Source organism: Mobula hypostoma, chromosome 1 (assembly GCF_963921235.1).
Source record: "Mobula hypostoma chromosome 1, sMobHyp1.1, whole genome shotgun sequence".
Classification (NCBI taxonomy): Eukaryota; Metazoa; Chordata; class Chondrichthyes; order Myliobatiformes; family Myliobatidae; genus Mobula; species Mobula hypostoma.
This window is the reverse complement of record NC_086097.1, coordinates 140,395,086-140,414,397: the sequence shown is the minus strand read 5'-3', so window position 1 is coordinate 140,414,397 and position 19,312 is coordinate 140,395,086. Positions and strand designations below refer to the sequence as shown.

Here is a 19,312-nt window from a genome sequence, read left to right as displayed (position 1 = left end):
AGAAAGAAATGGAGAACTTTGAGGCCTTCCTGGTGGGAGATGGAGGTGTATAGGGACTGGGTATTTACAGTGAAAATAAGATGATGGGAGTCAGGGAGCTTAATCCTTGAAAAGATCCGGTGCCTGTGAAGTGTCACAGATGTAGATAGGAAGGGACTGAAGTAGGGGGATAAAACAGAGTCAAGGTACACAGGTGCGTTCAGTGGGTCAGGAACAAGCTGAAATACCTGCTACTCCCCCCCCCCCTTTCTTTCTTCCATTGCCTTCAGTCCTCTCCTATTAGATTTCCCCCTTCTCCAGCCCTGTAACTCTTACGCTATCAATTTCCCAGCTCTTTACTTCACCCCTCCCCCTCCCAGTTTCATCTATCATCTTCTGTTCCTCCCTCCCCCCCACTTTTTAAATCTGCTCATCTTTTTTTCTCCAGTCCTGCTGAAGGGTGTCGTTACAAAACATCGACACTTACTCTTTTCCATAGACGCAGTCTGGCCTGCTGAGTTCCTCCAGCAATGTATTGCTTGGATTTCCAGCTTCTGCAGATTTTCTCTTGTTTCTAACCTCAAAAGAACTAATTTTGTATGTTGAAACAAATTAGTTCCAGTTAATTGGGCTATCAGTCAATCAGAGCAGCCACTTATTTGGGACAACTCCTAAAGAGCAAAAATTAATCGAGTAAATTGTTGCGATTTCCTTTATGTGTGACACTACACAGCTTAATTTGGACAGGAGACTTGCTGAACTGTTCTTTTTTACTAGCGTCAGTCCAGTGTACTTGTATGTCAGTTAGAGACAACAGCATGCTTAGAGCAAAGTTTTTAAATGGTATCAGTTGCATGTGTTTGTGTTCAAAAAGCAGTGATTTTTGTCACTGATAATTGGTGAGAAATAAGCAGTATGACAATTCTGAACTGTTTTGCTTCAAGTATTCAGGCTTGGAGATGCCAGAAATGGCTGGGACTGAAAATGAAATGAGTTCACTACTTCAACAAGTTAGGAACTATGAAGAATTTGAAGGGATTGACAATGATCTTGAATGTTACAATGAAAACAAAGACTTGGAGGATGCAACTGTTGAAAGGATTGTATGAAGGCAGTCCATTATCTGCACTAGGTGTCTGCGTGATTTTGTTCATTTATAGTCAATCAAAAGAACACGGCAGTGTGGATGGATTCCTTCATCAATAGTTATTAGGAACCAATACAGTTTTATAGTATTGTAGTAGTATTGATGGTGTCCTAATTTGTCCTGAATTTAATTAAAGTAAATAATTTGTTACTCAGTTAAATAGTAGTTTTTCTTTTTAACCCTCTTAACTATTTTCAGAAATTTCAGCTGATTGGGGCAGCCACTTAATTGGGCCAAAATCTATGGTTCCAATGTATTTCAATTAAATGGAATCCATTGAATTTCAAAATTTAACCTTTCTAAGATTAGTTAAATTTAATTTATTTTAGTTATTCAATTTGACTTTTTGGCTACTACTTTGATCTTGTGTATGCATACCAGCCTTTTTGTTCTCATCTGCCTGGTATGCAAATGTCATCGACATTTGATGTCAAGTCAGCTTGAAGCTATTTCAGAGATCAGATAGTACTGTCACCAGAATGAAATAAACATTAGGAAAAGTGAAATCTACACTGTGTTGATCACTGGATCTTTACAGGGATTTTCATTTGACATCAGCAGTAAGCATTTATTTGCTGCAGTCCACCAAATTGAGGCCTTCCTTTATACTTCTGCAATGGTTCAAATAAAGTGAATTTAAGAAGTTTATTTATATTTTGAACATATGAACTCAAATGATTTTTTTAAGTTTTCAAAAGAAGAACTGTGCGTAAAATATTTTTTGTTATTTATATAGCTGCGCCTAAATGCTGAGAAATATAAAGAGCTTCTTTCAGAACGGGCTGTACAGTACAGGGCTATCCAAAGGCGACTTTTAACACATTTCAAGGACAAAACTCCCTCACCTCTCCGTAATCTGGATACGTTACTGGATGGAACATATCAACAGGTTAGTCTGTTCAGAAAACTGCTTAGTCCGTTCAGAAAACTGCTAGTCCATTGTTTCTTGAACTGCCTGTGTCACTTTGCTAATTGTACTATATTGACGAAAATTTACATGACCTTATCAATGTAAGTGATGCCTGATGTGGAAGAAACATTGCAGTTGAGGCTTTTTATGCTTTGACCATAGAAGAGTTTAGGTAAAGCTGATTAATAGATCAGAATGATGTTTATTATCACTGAAATTTATTGTTGTGTGGCAGCAGTAGAGTGTAGAGCCAAAAAATGGCTATAAATTACAAAATAAATAAGTGATGCAGAAAAAGGAATGATGAGGTAGTGTACATGGGTTCATTGACCGTTCAAAAATCTGATGTCAGAAGGGAAGAGGTTGTTGTTTGAATCAGTTTGTGTACATCTACAGGCTCCTGTACGTCCTCCCCAGATGGCAGCAAAGAGAAGAAAGTATATTGAGAGGTAGCTGCTTGTCTTCTTGAGGCATAGTCTCTTGAAGATTGTTTTGATGGTGGGGAAAATTGCGCCCATGATGGAGCTGGCTAGGTTAACAACACTCTGCAATCCTATACATTGACGCCTCCATGACAGACTGTGATGCAACCAATCAGATGCTCTCCATTGTAAATATATAGAAATCTACAAGAGTTTTTGGTACATACCAAATCTCCTCACACCTCATGAAGTAGAACCGCTAGCGCCTCTTCTTTATGATTGCATCAGTTGGGCCAGGATAAATTCTCCAAAATGTTGACACATAAGAACTTAAAACTGCTCACCCTTTTCACTGCTGACAACTCATTGAGGACTGGTAAATGTTCTCCCAACTTCACCTTCTTGAAGTCCATAATCAATTCATTGCTCTTGATGACATTAAAGGCGAGGTTGATGTTGCAACATCACTTGAACCAGCTAATCTATCTCGCTGCTGTATACCTCCTTGTTGCCACTTGAGATTTTACCAACAACTGTGATGTCACCTGCAAACTTGTAGGTGGCCTTTGAGCTGTGCTTAGTCATAGAGTTGTGAGTATATAGAGAGTAAAGCAGGGGTCTAAGCACACATCCTTGAGGGCATATACGTTAACTGTCAGCACAGAGGAGCTATTAACACCAGTCTTGACAAATGTCTATGCATGCACAGTGGAGCGAAACCTGACTGGTTACCTCACTGCCTGGTACAGAAACACCAATGCCCATGATTGGAAAAGTCTACAAAAAGTGGTGGATACATCTCAGTCCATTACAGGCTCTCCCCATTATTAGGTACAGTTACAAGGAAACAAAAACCCCATCATCCAGGGCATGTTCTTTTGTCGCTATTCCCATCAGGCAGGAGGTACAGCAGCCTTAGCTGCCACAATACCAGGTTCAGGAACAGTTATTAACCTACAATCATGAGTCCTTTAAACCAGTGTAGGTAATTTCAGTCACCTCAATGCTGAACTGACTCCACAATCTTATAGACTTACTTTCAGGGACTCTGCAACTCATTATTATTTATTTACTTTAAAAAATTATTTGCATAATTTGCCGTCTTTTGCACGTTGGTTGTTTGTCAGTCTTTATTTATAGTTTTTCATAAATTTTACTGTATTTCTTTATTTTCCTGTAAATGCCTGCAAGAAAATGATCTCATTAAATTATGGTGGCATATGTGTACTTTGATAAGAAATTGACTTTGAATTTTGTTTTGCATTGACTGTGGTATCCTGATGAGGAAGTCAAGGATCCGGTTGCAGAGGGAGATCCAGAAGCCCAAGTTTAGAAGCTTGGTGATTAATATTGAGGGGATAATGGTATTGAATGCCAAGCTGTATTAGGTAAACAGCAGCCTGGCACATGTTTTGCTGTTGTCTAAGTGCTCCAAAGCAGAGTGGAAAACTAGTGAGATTGTATCCACTTTGTTCCATTGTGATGGTAAACAGATTACAGTGGGTTCAGGTCCTTGCTCAAGCAGAGGTTAATTCTAGCCATTATTAACTTCTCAAAGTACTTAATTATGGTGGATGTGAGGCAGCTCTCCTGCTCTCGGGCACTGGTAGGATTGCTACTCTTCTGAAGCAGCTGAAACTCTCAAACTACTGTAGTGAGAGGTTGAAAATGTCCTTGAACATTCCAACCAGTTTGATGGCACAGCTGATGCCAACTCCTCCATCTGATTTTTGCTGTCAAGACCCAATGCTCAGCGATACTATAAACTCAAAAATGTTAAACAGTTGGAAAACATTCTTATTTTGGAAAATACAAACTTTTTTTCATTTTCTCCTCATCATAGATTCTATTTGATTCCATGCAATTTTTCTGAACGTCTTTGCAAAATATTTTCTGGGGGCTTGTCAAACTCCACAGAATTTAACAAGTCATACAGGTTTACAGACATCCCACCCTGCAAAAACTCATTTCAAGGAGGTAGCACCAACACCCCTGCCCCCCGCAACCCCATATTTCCCCCCCCGCCCCAGTTGACCTCCAAGGGTGTATGTATACAGGACATTTGATTATGAAAGAACACAACAATTTATTTGATCACATATTGAAACCATTTATAGACACGGACACAGACACACACGCGCGCGTACACACACACACACACACACACACACACACACACACACACACACACACACACACATATATTCTCCTTGTTGAGTATTTTGTTGGCAGTCTCAATGCTAATAGCTAAATGCTAATGCGAATAGCTTTTCTATTTCCTTTGCAAACTTTCCTTGTACTGTGATGTGGCTTGCTTGGCAGATTTGAGCATTTTGCCAGAAGTCTCAACCTCATAAAATATGTACTTATATTATATTGGAGTCATTTTTTATTCTATTACAACTTTAAGCAAGCCTACAGGGAGCTTGGCCTCATCACGTAGGACATCAATAGAGTAGCTCCTGAGCTAGCCAGCGAGCTTAAATAATGTTAGCTATGCTAATGAACGAATGACACCTGTTAAACTCACCTCAACATGTCTTTTACAGTCCTAACCCACCATGGGCAATAGAAAAGTCACTGTTCCAAACAGTGCAGCGAGCAACACTGTCATTATTTTTGACCCCTATTAGGCAGGGGTACACTTTAGTGTAGTCTGGGGTGAAGTACGTTTTATATTTTCTTTTTTTGGAACACTCTGCCTTGGCGCTGCAGGACACTAAACTGAACTGATGGACAGTGAAAGAGAAAGAGGTCGATTGTAAAGCCTGCCCACAGAGAAAACTGATAGGTCTACTTAGCACAAAGAGAGACCAATCAGGATTTATTTATTTATTTGTGTGTTTGTTCTCGTTCTCTCACTCTCTCACTCTCTCATCAATTTCTGGGATATTTGCGGGCATCAGGGAGCCGCTATCAATATGCGGGAGACTCCCGGAACTTCTGGGAGAGGTAGGATGTCTGGATTTACTATATAATCATGCAGTAAATATAATGTACCTTGATCTACAGTTATTCAATGTAGAACTGTGTTACACCATCATTATTGTTCTGGCCAACTTAATATGTTGAAAAGAATAGAATCATCTGGGACAAATCTAATGAACAATGAAAATACCATCTGATTTACCTTGCGATGAACTTTAAAGCACATGGAGATATATTTCTTGTGTTAGTCTTTGATTTGAAAAGAATGAAAACCTGGAGATGTAATTAAAATTTGCCAAGTGAGATCTATTAAACGGCTATGAGATACATTGTAGTGATTAATGAAAGAACCACTGGAGAAATACTATCTCTGTCCTGTACTTAGGCAGTTTCTTTATATTGATTTGGAACCTGCTGAAAAATTCTGACACTCTTTTGCTGAACTATTGAAATTTCTCCATACAATTTCTTCAAAGATTGAGGTTCCTATGTGAACACACACATCCTGAACCTGAAGCACATGAGGGACTGAAGATGCTGAAAATCTGGACATACAATAAGTGCTAGAGGAACTCAGTAATTCAGGCAGTATTTATGAAGGAAAATAAACAGTTGACGTTTTAGGCCACGGTTGGGTTGGGCAGAATCTGGTCTTCAGATTCAAAACTGAATTCAGTACTTTTCTTATTTCTAGCATTTATGTTTTACCGTCCTTGCGTCTTCCTGTCCCTTAAGTAATTAATTATCAACTCGTATTTGCATCTCCTCTGGGCCAATGGTATACACCAGTCCCTTACCAATCTATTTCAGCTTCATAGAGTCATGGAGCACCACTGCACAGAAACAGGCCCTTTCGCCCATCTAGTCATGCCAGCCTGCTCTTCTGTCTAGTCCCGTCTACCTGCACCCAGTCCATGGCCCTCCATACTTCTCTTATCCATGTACCTATCCAAACTTATTTTTAATGTTATAATTGAACTTGTATCTATCACTCCCACTGGCAGCTCACTCCACACGCACACTACCTGCTGTGAAGAAGATCGCCCTCAGATTCCACTTAAATTTTTTTACTTTTACTCTAAACCAATTACCTCTATTTCGAGACTTGCCCAATCTGATGGGGAAAAAGCCTGCAAGCATTCAAGATTGTTTATTGTCATTCTTCAGTACGTGAGTGTAAAGTAGAATGAAATGTTTGTTACTGTGGATCTGATGCTGCATAAAAAAAACATAATAAACATAAAATACACAATAGATATGAATGTAAATGCAATCCTTTAAAACACAATGTACAAGTAACTCTTTGAGTGTCACTGTATATACGTAAGGGGAGGGAATATCGACTCAGACCATGAGAGGCCTGCGTCAGGCATTTTCATGCCTTACAAAGCGCAGATTGGAAGTCTGTGTGGGGCGCCACTCCTCACGCAGACACTAGAGCAATGTGTGGTTAAGTGCCTCGTTCAAGGACACAAACACACTGCCACAGCTGAGGCTTGAACTAGCGACCTTCGGATCACTAGACAAATGCCTTAACCACTTGGCCACGTGCCATAAGATTAGCTTATATACGTAGACTAATTGCATGTACGTAAAGTGATGCAAGGTGCAAGAGTATTCGCACTCAAGGTGACTTACAGGAAATAATGTGACAAATGACTCTTGGCAAGAGGAACTCTTCTAGGTAGCAGCAAAGCACATGAAAACCCAGTAGGACAGTGACAGTCTCAGTATAGGTATGAAGTGTAGAGTGCAAGCATAAAGTGGCAGTGCATCAGAGGTAAAGGGTGCGTAGGGGTTGCCGAGAGGAGCAGCTGACGTAGATGCAAGGGTGGTGGGGTGGATTAAATGGTGGAGGTGTTTTTCAGCCTAATGTCTTGGGGGGGAGTAAATGTTTTTGAGTTTAGTGGTTCTGGTGTGGATGCTGTGGAGCCTCTTTCCTGATGGGAGTGGGACAAACAATCCATAAGCAGGGTGGATGGGTGGGATCCTTTATAATATTGCTAGCCTTTCTCTGGCACCTTTCTGTATTTGTGTTCTTGATGTAGTTTGGTTCTGGTGATGTATTGGACATTTTGAACTACTTGCTGTAGAACTCTCCTGTCTGCTGCAGTGCAGTTTACGTACCACCAGTAATGCAGCATGTTAGGATGCTCTCGACTGTACATCTGCAGAAAGTCTTGAGTATGATGTGCATCATCCAGCTTTCTTCAGCATCCTCAGAAAGTAGAGACATTGGTGAGCTTTCTTGACCTCGGAGAATGTGTTCTGGGACCATGAGAGGTTGTGCAAGATGTGAACTCCAAAAAAGTTTGAAACTGCTCGCAGTTTCCTCTGCTGTGTTAGTTCATAAACACAAGGGATTCTGCAAATGCTGGAAGCCAAAAGCAGCACAAATAAAATGCTGGAGGAACTTGGCAGTCTGGTAGCTTCTGTGGAGGGGAATAAGCAATTGTTTTGGGCCAAAACCCTTAATCAGGACTCACCCTATCTATCTATATACTACTAAAACTCTCATGCTGTGCTTGTCTGTTTGTGACCTCCAATTAGCGCAAACGGTGCATTACAGCGGCACTATTTTTGGCTAAATCAACTTAAAATGCGCTAACTTACAGAATGCAAGCAAAGTTCAGGGTTATATATTCGTATAAAATTGCTCACTCGCCAAAATCAACAGCCCCGCTTTCACCCGAGAGCCGATGTCAGCTATGATAGAAGCCGCGATGCGACACTGCGACACATGCGCACAGCCAGTCTCAGAAGCGACTCTCAATGCTCACAGCAGCGACACCAACCGGAGCAAAAGGGCAGGGCAGCTTTATTTTGAGCGGTCACATTCTGCTAATCACCATCAGCATGTTCAGGTTTGGGACAGATCAAGCTGAGACCCATCAATAAGAGATAATTAAATCTTATTGTAATGACGTACTTCGAGACACCCATCAAACCCTTTGCTGCAATCAAAGGACAGCAGTGACTATATCACGTCCATTTAGGAGAGCGCCAACCACATCATCAAGAATAATCAGCATCCTAGAGTTTTTGGTGTTACTGCTTCATATCTTCTATCCAGCATTTGTGTTCGTCCATCGTCGTCGATAAGAACCTCAACACCATTATTATGGTGTCGAGACTAGCGCGTGATTTGGATTTAAGTGAGGGAGAGTTGCACAGCATCTGCCTCACCCTCTCTTCCCAATTCCCATCTGGATCCAGTGGCAAGACAGAGTCAGGACTGCTGAAGATGGGACTAGGCGCAGTGGATAACCAGGATATCTTCTGTGTCTTGTCCTGCTCTACACATTCCATGACGCTTGCAGAGATTGCCTTCTTGACTATTGGACCTTCCATTGGTCTTGTCTGCTCAATCCGCTGGAGTCTGTTTTCACATGCAGCGATAGACAACTCCCTATCTCACCGAGGGTTTGAGACCTGTTGGCTACCCTCACCTGGTTTAGCCCGCTTGTCGAAGCTGTTGCCCAGGGTGTGGCCACTGTCGCGTGCAAACAGCCACAGGGAGCCACAGGTGAGAGCTGAATGCCAGGTGGGGACCAAAGGTGGACTAACCAACTTGAAAAGGACGTGACATGTTCCCCCACCAGAGGTGCTAGCCCTCCCTGACACCCCATACACCCCATCCAGCATTAGGGTAAAAAAAAATATGGTCAGCCTAATTATGCCGCGTGGAAAGAGAAGGGGGACATTATGGTCAACAGATAACGCCAAACGTCGTCGGGAAGCAGCAAGGAGAGGGAGAGAACAAGAATCGGATGAGGCTAGGGCTGCACAACTCCAGGATCAAAGAGTCAAGACAAAAAAGATGAGAGAAGAAGAGACAGAGGAGGAGGGGCATGCATGTCTCCAAAATGACAACAACTGGCATAGAAGGAGGAGAGACGAAGAGACAAAGGAGCTGAGAAATGCACTTCTCCAGGATCAGAGACAAACAACAAACAGCAGAAGAGATGAAGAGACGGAGGATGAAAGGGCTGCATGTCTCCAGAATGACAAAAACAGGCACAGGAGGAGGAGAGAGGAAGAGACAAAGAAGCAGAGAAATGCACGTCTCCAAGATCAGAGACAAAGAATAGACAGCAGAAGAGATGAAGAGACAGCGGATGAAAGGACTGCATGTCTCCAGAATGACAACGAGAGGCACAAGGGTGGCAGATCAACCAGAAACGATGCCATCAAAAGTGTCCTTCGCTAAACGAGGAGGAGCTATATTTGCCTTGCTATGTGTCGTTCTTCTTTAATAAACTGAGGTTTTCTTCTTCAATTTCCAAAGCAAGGCGATACCAATAGCATTCAGCAAAATTTAATATTCATTCTGGTCACATCAGACTGCACTACCCTTCTCTCAAAGGTGCCCCAACGAGTCACCCCGATGTCTAGTTAGCATTTATATCCTTTCACATTCAGTTCTTTTGTTTACACTCTCCTCTGCCTTTTCAGACCTTCCATTCTTCCTTCCCTGCATTCAGAAAGTATAACCCATTTCTGATTAAAGGCTCTCTATAATGTATACCTGACCTCCTGAATGTTTCCAGCATTTTATCTCAGATTTCCAGCGTTTGTATTTTTTGCATTTGTATTAATACAGGACTTCTTGTGTTTCTTTTGTAATGAGGTACTTCAGAAATGTAGTTAATGTATTCTAAGAACTTAGATTATTCAAAGTACTTGTCCTTCTTTGAGAAGTTATGTTTTGGAATGATAATGTTTTAGGCCAGAAGTAAGGTTGGAGACTGGTAGTTTTCCTAGAGGAAGACTGTGTTGGTTGTGGATTGACCAGGTGCATGTTCAGTTCTGGGTTAAACCCAAGTGAGCACAAAGCAACATCCAGGAAAAGTGGGATTCAGCATTCTATTTTGACAAAAACAATGAGTGAAGTAATGAAACTGGTGTCCAAGAAGAACGTAGTGACTTACTTCAATGACAATTACCCAGTTGTATTTGTATCCACAGCGATGAAGTGTTTTGAGAGGTTGGTCAGCTCCTGCCAGAGAGGTGACTTGGATCCGCTCCAATTGGCTTACCGGAGCAATAAGTCCACAGCAGATGCCATGACTTTGACTCTCCACTCAATCCTGGAATGTCTTCAAGTCAAGTCAAGGCACTTTTTATTGTCATTTCGATCATAAGCTGCTGGTACAGTACACAGTAAAAATGAAACAACGTTCCTCCAGGACCCTGGTGTTACATGAAACAACACAAAGCTAACTAGGCTAAGTGAGACAACACAAGGCTACACTAGACTATGTAAAACAACACAAAAACTACGCTAGACTACAGACCTACACAGGACTACATAAAGTGCACAAAACAGTGCAGGGCAGTAGAATAAATAATAAACAAGACAATAGGCACAGTAGAGGACAAATTACAATATAATAATAAATGATGTCAGTCTAGACTCTGGATATTAAGGAGGGTCGTGACAGCCCGAAAGGTTCGGTAACTTTTGTCAGATGGCAGGAGGGAGAGAGTTTGTATGAGGGGTGCGTGGGGTCCCTCACGATGCTGTTGGCTTTACAGGTGCAGCGTGTGGTGTAAATGTCTGTAATGGCGGGAAGAGAGACCCTGATGATCTCAGCTGACCTCACTATCCGCTGCAGGGTCTTGTGATCCGAGACGGTGCAATTCCCAAACCACGCAGTGATGCAGCTGCTCAGGATGCTCTCGATACATCCTCTGTAGAATGTGGTGAGGGTTGGGGGGCGGGGGGTAGGAGATGGACTTTTCTCAGCCTTCGCAGAAAGTAGAGATGCTGCTGGGCTTTCTTGGCTATGGAGCTGGTGTTGAGGGACCAGGTGAGATTCTCTGCCAAGTGAACACCAAGAAATTTGTTGCTCTTAACGATCTCAACGGAGGAGCTGTCAATGTTCAGCAGAGAGTGTTCGCTCCATGCTCTCCTGCAAAGATGCTGTTTATTGACTACAGCTCAGCACTCAATACCATCAACCCCTCAAAACTAATCAATAAGCTCCAAGACCTTGGCCTCAATACATCCTTCTGCAATAGAATTCTGGATTTACTTGTAGACCCCAGTCAGTCCAGATTGGCAACAGCATCTCCTCCACGATCTCCATCAACACAGGTGCACCACAGGTCTGTGTGTTTAGCCCCTGCTCTACTCGTTTTACACCTTTGAATGTGTGGTTAAGCACAGCTCCAATGTCATATTCAAGTTTGCTGAGGACACCTCTGTTGTAGGCCAAATCAAAGGTGGTAGTGAATCAGCACACAGAAGGGTGATTGAAAATTTTGCATACTGTGTCATAACAACCTCTCATTCATTGTCAACAAGACCAAGAAGCTGATTATAGACTTCAGGAGAAGGAAATCAGAGGTCCTTGAGCCAGTCTTCGTCAAAGGTGGAGAGGGTTAGTAACTTTAAATTCCTGGCTGGTGTTACTATTTTAGAGGACCCATCCTGGATCCAGCAGATAAGTGCAATTGTGAAGAAAGCAAGGTAGTGCTCCTACTTCCTTAGCAGTCTGCAGAGATGCAGCATGATATCTGAAACTTTGACTAACTTCTATAGATGTGTCGTTGAGAGTACATTGACTGGCTGCATCACAGCCTGGTATGGAACCACCAATACCTTTGAATAGAAAATCCTATAAAAGGTAGTGGATTTGGCCCAGTACATCACAGGTAAAGCCCTCCCAGCTATTGAGCACATCTACATGAAATGCTGTCATAGGAAAGTAGCATCCATCATCAAAGATCCCCACCACCTAGGTCATGCTCTTTTCTCGCTGGCTACCATCAGGCAGAAGGTACAAGAGCCTCAGGACTGGCACCACCAGGACAGTTACTACCCCTCAACCATCAGGCTCTTGAATAAAAGGGGATAACAATACTCACTTGCCCCATCATTGAAATGTTCTTACAGCCTATGATCTCACTTTAAGGACTCTTTATCTCAAAATCTCAAGTTCCAGTTATTTATTGCTATTTATTTATATTTGCATTTTCACAGTTCATTGACTTCTGCACTCTGCTTGATCTTTCATTGATCCTGTTATAGTTACGAATCTATAGATTTGCTGAATATGCCCACAATAAAATGAATTTCCAAGTTGTATATGATGACATATATGTACTTTGATAAAATTTACTTCGAGCTTTGAATTTTAGAATACACTATGCCCATCGAAGTATTTTAAAGTCAGGTCAATTTGGTAATGAAGGAAAACACAGCAAACAATTTTGGACAATAAACTTCCAGAAACAGCAAATCCCAAACAAAGGAATTGATTATTTAGCTCCACTATATGCGAGACAGCGGCTGATCTGGTCCTAACTCCATATATCTCCTTTTGTTCTATTTTCCTTAGTACTTCAGTTAATGATCTTAGATTTTAAATGGATCTAACATCAGAGAGTTCTGAATCTCAATAGCTTGGCTCCTTTCATCAGCATATTCTTTCTGTGCCTTTGTGTAACAAAAATCTACATCATAGTCTGGATCTCATTGAATGCCCTGCATCTGCATGGGGAGAGTTCAAATTTCTGTTGTCCTTTTAGTCATGAAATGCTTCCTGATTTCACCCCTGAAATTGCCTGGCTTTAATTTTACATTGCCTTGTTCTGAATACCCAGATCTTTCCCTGTCAGCCAGGGGAAAATGATTGCCTGCACCACTTTGCAATTCATGCCGGACAGACTGGAAGAAACAGACTCCCATGCTTTGCTTCTTCTGTGCCACAATTACTGGATTGTCTATTCCATCTTATCATCTTAATCATTTTAACCCTCTGTCAAATCAGCTGGCATCTCCCTGTTCTAACAGAACACTATCTCACAATTTTGTTCACATTTCCCCATAGCTGGCAGAAACGGTAAAGCTATGGTGTTTTCTTTTCATTGCCTTAGTATCCATCCTTGGTGCTCCAGCTATGGTGGTTATGGCTGTATCAGGGATCCAAATGAGAACATTGATTTGTATGTCACTTTACCACACACTCCTAAATTTATAGAGCATTTGTGCACATACAAAAATAAAAGCAGATGTAGAATTATCACAGTCACAGTTTCTTATTTTTATGTTTATGTATGCCATAGAAAGGTTTATTCTGTCCAATGAGATTATGTTGACTCTTGGAGCATTCCCTAGTAACCCAGACATCCCACCTCTCTTGGAAGTTCCGGGAGTCTCCCGCATATCGATAGTGGCCTCCTGCCGCCCGGAAATCGATTTTTTTTAAGAGGGAGAGGGAGAGCGAGCATCCTGATTGGTCTCTCTTCGTGCTAAGAGTGGTCTCCAACCACTGGGCCGCGAGGAAACAGTATGATTTGGCGATATGAAACGATACGAGTCAGCTGCACCTTTCCTCATTCCCTGTCATGCACTGTTGAATTTTAATGCACGCGAGGTCATCAGTGACCCAAGGTGTGTGAAGGAATGGGTCCGTGATCCATTTGTGAATATCCCCAGTGAATCCATGTCAGCGCGGGGAAAAAGATCAACTCCTTGAGCTTGCAAATGACGACAGGCTGAAAAGTATGTTTGACATAACATCTCTGCCGGCATTCTGGATCAAAGTCAAGGCTGAATATCCTGAGGTAGCCACGAAAGAACTGAAAACGTTGCTTCCATTTCCAACATATTTCTGCGAAGTGGAGTTTTCTGTAATGAATGCAACGAAAACTAAATTGCAGAATAGACTGGACATAAGGAACACCCTTTGAGTATCGCTGTCTCCCATCACCCCTCGATAGGACTGTGTTGTTGCAGGTGTGACGAGAATACACATAAAATTAAGATGTTTGCTCGCCTGGGTTAGCATCAGTGACATCAGCAAGTGGTCTGCCACCTGCCCTCAGGGGAAGGAGAGATAAGGAACAATGGAGCAGCGTCTGGAGATGTGTAATGAAGGGACAGGGGAGAGAGAGAGCTGTCTGGAGCGGCTCCCCCCTTTGAACCTTGAACTGTTTGAAGTGATGGACAGGCGATACCCCAGCAGGGGGATAAAAAGGGACCAGTTCGCTAAGGCAGGACACACGCCACCCGAGGTAACGAGACCCTGGAAGCGGTACGCTTCTCACGAGTCAGTGGGAAGTACCAGACAACGCACAGGGTGGAAAAGTACGATCAGCGGGAACCCGGTGTGTGTCCGCCCTTGCCTGGGTGCCGGGTTCACTGCAGAGGATCGACCGCATCTGGAGGAGGGGTCACAGTCGGTGACCTCAGGTGACATCACCAAGGACCTGCCCAAAAGCTGCTTGTGAGCCATCTCGCCGGTCTGTGAGTGAAGCCGTGCTGAATGATCGGTTGTTCCTGTTCTCTCTCTCTCTTCCCCCACGTTGTCCATCGCCATGGCAACGATTACTGCGAACTGAACTACTAAACTGGACTGAACTTTGAGTCACTTTGAAATTTGGTCATTTACCCCTAGACAACGATAGAGCTTGATTGATGCTGTTATTTTAATTCTGTGCACATGTGTGTTTATCATCGCTGAACTGTTGCATTTATTATCCTTTCGATCACTGTGTTGCTTGTTTCTTTAATAAAACTTCCTTAGTTCTAGTACTCCAGACTCCAACCGAGTGATCCATTTCTGCTGGTTTGGCAACCCAGTTACGGGGTACGTAATACAGGAAAACAAGCCAAGGGCTCCCACTGATTCAGCGATACTGGTGTGTTGCAATGATTTTATATGTTCATATGAGGAAAATATGCGCTGTGTGTTTAATATCCAAACGTTACTTAAAATGTTATGATGCTATTGAGTTATAAGTGACTTGTAATTCAGTGGTCCCCAACCTCCAGGCTGCAAAGAATACAGTGGTGGCCGGATCGCACCCAGCACGTCTTTAAGAAAAAAGCTGAAATAAACAAGCTAACTAGTTAGGTGCTGGTTGCATCACCTCTGATCTGGGCTGACATTTACGTGCCGGGTGGCACCTAATCAATTAGCTTGTTTATTTCAGCTTTTTTCTTAAAGATGTGCTGGGTGCATTCTGGCTACTGCTATATTCTTCGCGGCCCAGAAGTTTGGGACCACTGTTATAATTGACTTATCACTACATTCATGCAAGGAAAATATACGCTGTGTGTTTAATATTAAATTCGTTAGATAAACCCCTTTAGAAATGAAATTGAGTGTATTAGCCACTTACAAATGACTTGTACATGAGGAATTCTGCAGATGCTGGCAATTCAAGCAACACACATCAAAGTTGCTGGTGAACACAGCAGGCCAGGCAGCATCTCTAGGAAGAGGTACAGTTGACGTTTCAGGCCGAGACCCTTCGTCAGGACTAACTGAAGTAAGAGCTAGTAAGAGATTTGAAAGGGGGAGGGGTGACTTATCACCTATATTCCAGTCGCGTTTAACACCACCCCCACCCCGGGTCGGCCGGTCCGCAAGAATATTGTCAATATTAAACCGGTCCGCGCTGCAAAAAAGTTTGGGGGCCCCTGATTTAAACTAGCTGGCTAACTGACAAGGAGTTACGCTATTGATGTCCTAAGTGATGAGGCCAAACTCCCTGTAGACTTGCTTAAAGTTGTAATAGAATAAACATGATAATATATAAGTACATATTTTAATGTCACATTTGCTGCATATACCCAACTTGGTTTACAGATTAGACAAAATCACTAAACAAAGTATTACGTACACCCTTGGAGGTCGACCGGGGTTGGGGGGGAGGTGCTACCTCCCTGAAATGAGTTTTTGCAGGGTGGGATGTCTGGTAACCTATTCCCCTAACTTTTTCCTGATCCCCACTCACTTATACACTAGGTTCAAGGATCATTTATTATCAAAGTATGTATGTAGTATACAACTCTGAGATTCATCTTCACCAGACAGCCACAAAACAAAGAAAACCATGGAAGCGATTCAAAGAAAATCATCTGACTGTCCTCCATGCAAAAAAAAACAAATCGTGCTGACAGCAACGAGAACATCAAACTCCTCTTGTGCAAAAGACATCACGCAAATGGCAACGAGAACATCACCCATCCCCCACGTGCAAAAAAAAACAGACAAATCACACAAGTGGGCAAACAAAAGAATGGGCAAAACCACAGGATATAAAAATATAAAACTGGAAGAGTCCAAGTGTACTATAGTCCAGTCCATAATTTGCAGCAGCCAACTAACCTACCACTAGCAGTTTGATGGCCTTGAGATGTGCGTGGAAATGGGTGCACCAGGGGAAGCCCATGTGCTCACAAGAAGCACATGCAAATTCCACGGACAGTACCAGTATCTTAGGATTGAACCCAGGTCACTGAAGCTATGAGTCAACAGCACTACCTGCTGCACTGCTGAGCCATTCCTTGTATGAATGAAAAGGAAATCATGAGTAACCAGACTGTTAGTTTGGAAATTACAGAAGAGGTAAAGATTCTACTCTGTCCTTTTATATAAATCATGACTAGACAAGGGCCAACAACTGAAACAGTCACACTCCACTGAATTTTGACGTTCAATTTTTTTCTCTACAGTTATACAAGATGGCTTTTTAGAGCAGCTTGTACTTGAGCCTACTCGGGGAAAGATTATCTTAGATTCGGTGTTGTATAATAACCCAGATCTTATTAGGGAGTTTAATGTAAAGGAACCTTTAGAAGGCAGTGATCATAATATGATTGAATTCATACTGCAATCTGAGAGGGAAAAGCATAACTCACATGTATCAGTATCACAATGGAATAAAGGGAGTTACAGAGTCATGAGAGAGGAGCTTGCCCAGGTGGATTGGAGGAGGTTACTGGCAGGGATGATGGCAGAGCAGAGCTGGCTGAAGTTTTTGGGAATAGTTCAAAAGGCGCAGGATAGGTATGTCCCACAGAGGAAGAAGTTCTCAAATGGTAAGGGTAGGCAACCATGACTGACAAAGGAAGTTGAGGACTGCATAAAAGCCAAGGAAAGGGTATATAAGGTAGCAAAAGTGAGTGGGAAGTTGGATGATTGGAAAGCGTTTAAAATCCAGCAAAAGGCAACTAAAAAACAAAGCTATAAGAAGGGGAAAGATGAAATACAAGGGCAGACTAGCCAATAATATAATGCAGGATAACAAATGTTTTTTTCAGTTATATAAAGAGGAAAAGGGAGGTTATTGATATTGGATGACTGGAAAATGATGCTGGTGAGGTAGTAATGGGGAACAAAGTAATGGCATATGAACTTAATGGTTACTTTGCATCTGTCTTCACTGTGGAAGACACTAGCAGTGTACCAGAGGTTTGTAAGTGTCAGGGAGCAAGAGTAAGTGCCATTGCTTTTACAAAGGAAGAAGTGCCAGGCAAGCTGAAAGGTTTTCAGGTGGATAAGTCACCTGGGCCAGAATGACTACATCTGAGAGTCCTGAGAGTGGTTGCTGAAGAGATAATGGATGAATTGGTCATGATCTTTCAAGAATCACTTGATCCTGGCATGGTCCTGGAGGACTGGAAGATTGCAACTATCACTCCACTCTTTGGAGGAAGGCAAAAGAAAGGAACTTGTAGGCCACACACACACAAAATGCTGGAGGAACTCAGCAGGCCAAGCAGCATCTATGGTAAAAAGGACAGTTGTTTCAGCCGGAAACAGCAGCTGTATTTTTTTCCGTAGATGCTGTGTGGACTGCTGAGTTCCACCAACATTTTGTGTGTGTTGCTCAGATTTCCAGCATCTGCAGATTTTCTCTTGTTTGGAAATTGTAGGCCAGTTAGCCTAACCTCAGGGGTTGGGGAAGTGTTCAGTCTATTATTAAGGATGAGGCTTTGATGTACTTGGAGATTCATGATAAAATGATTCAAAGTCAGTATAGTTTCTTTCAAGGGAAAACTTGCCTGACAAATCTGTTAGAGTTCTTCGGGGAAGCAACAAGCAGGGTGGATAAAGGAGAGGCAGTGGATGTTATTTACTTGGATTTTCAGAAGGCGTTTGATAAGGTGCTACACATGAGGCTGCTTAACAAGATAAAATCCTTTGGTGTTACAGGAAAGATATTGGCATGGGTAGCAGAGTGGCTGACAGGCAGGAGGCAGCAAGTGGGAATAAAAAGGACTTTTTCTGGTTGGCTGCCAGTGACTAGTGGTGTTCCTTGGGTCAGTATTGGGACTGCTGCTTTTCACGTTGTTTGCCAATGATTTTGATAATGGAATTGATGGCTTTGTGGCAAAGTTTACAGATGATACAAAGATAGCTGGAGGGGTAGGTAGTGCTGAGGACGCAATGCAATTACAGCAGGATTTAGACCAATTGGAAGAATGGGGAAATAAGGTGGCCGATGGAATACAGTGTTGGGAAATGTATGGTAATGGAAAGGAACAGTAGTAGTGCAGAGAGACTTGGGAGACCTCACGCAAGACTCCCAGACGGTTGAGTCTGTAGTAAAGAAGGCAAATGCAGAATATGAAAGCAAGGGAATAATGCTGAGCCTTTGTAAGACACTAGTCAGGCCGCACTTGGAGTATTATCAACAGTTTTGGGCCCCATATCTCAGAAAGGATGTGTTATCATTGGAGAGAGTCCAGAGGAGGTTCACAAGGATGATTCCAGGAATGAAGGGGTTAACATATGAAGAGCATTTGGCAGCTTTGGGCCTGGACTCACTGGAATTTAGAAGAATGTGTGGGGATCTCATTGAAACTTACCGAATGTTGAAGGACTAGATAGGGTGGATGTGGAGAGGATATTTCCTATGGTGGGGGTGTCCAAAATTAGAGGGCACAACCTCAAAATTGAGGGGCAACCCTTTAGAACAGAGGTAAGAAGGAATTTTTTAGCCAGAGAGTCGTAACTCTGCGGAATGCTCTGCCACAGACTCCGGTGGAGGCCAAGTGCCTGCATATGTTTAAGGCGGAAGTTAATCGTTTCCTGATCGGTCAGGACATCGAAGGATATGGTGAGAAGGCAGATGTATGGGGTTGATTGGGATCCAGGATCAGCCATGATAGAGTGCTCCTAT

General features: G+C 42.5%; 1 protein-coding gene across 3 annotated transcripts in view; it reads left to right on the top strand.

Moving 5' to 3' along the window:
* Positions 1-19,312, top strand: part of bbs9 (Bardet-Biedl syndrome 9) — a 389,410-nt gene that overhangs the window by 120,858 nt on the left and 249,240 nt on the right. For all 3 annotated transcript variants that reach the window (XM_063039451.1, XM_063039528.1, XM_063039590.1), the window contains exon 19: positions 1,863-2,015. In XM_063039451.1, the coding sequence (XP_062895521.1) occupies positions 1,863-2,015 (153 nt within the window). The remainder of the gene's footprint in view (positions 1-1,862; positions 2,016-19,312) is intronic.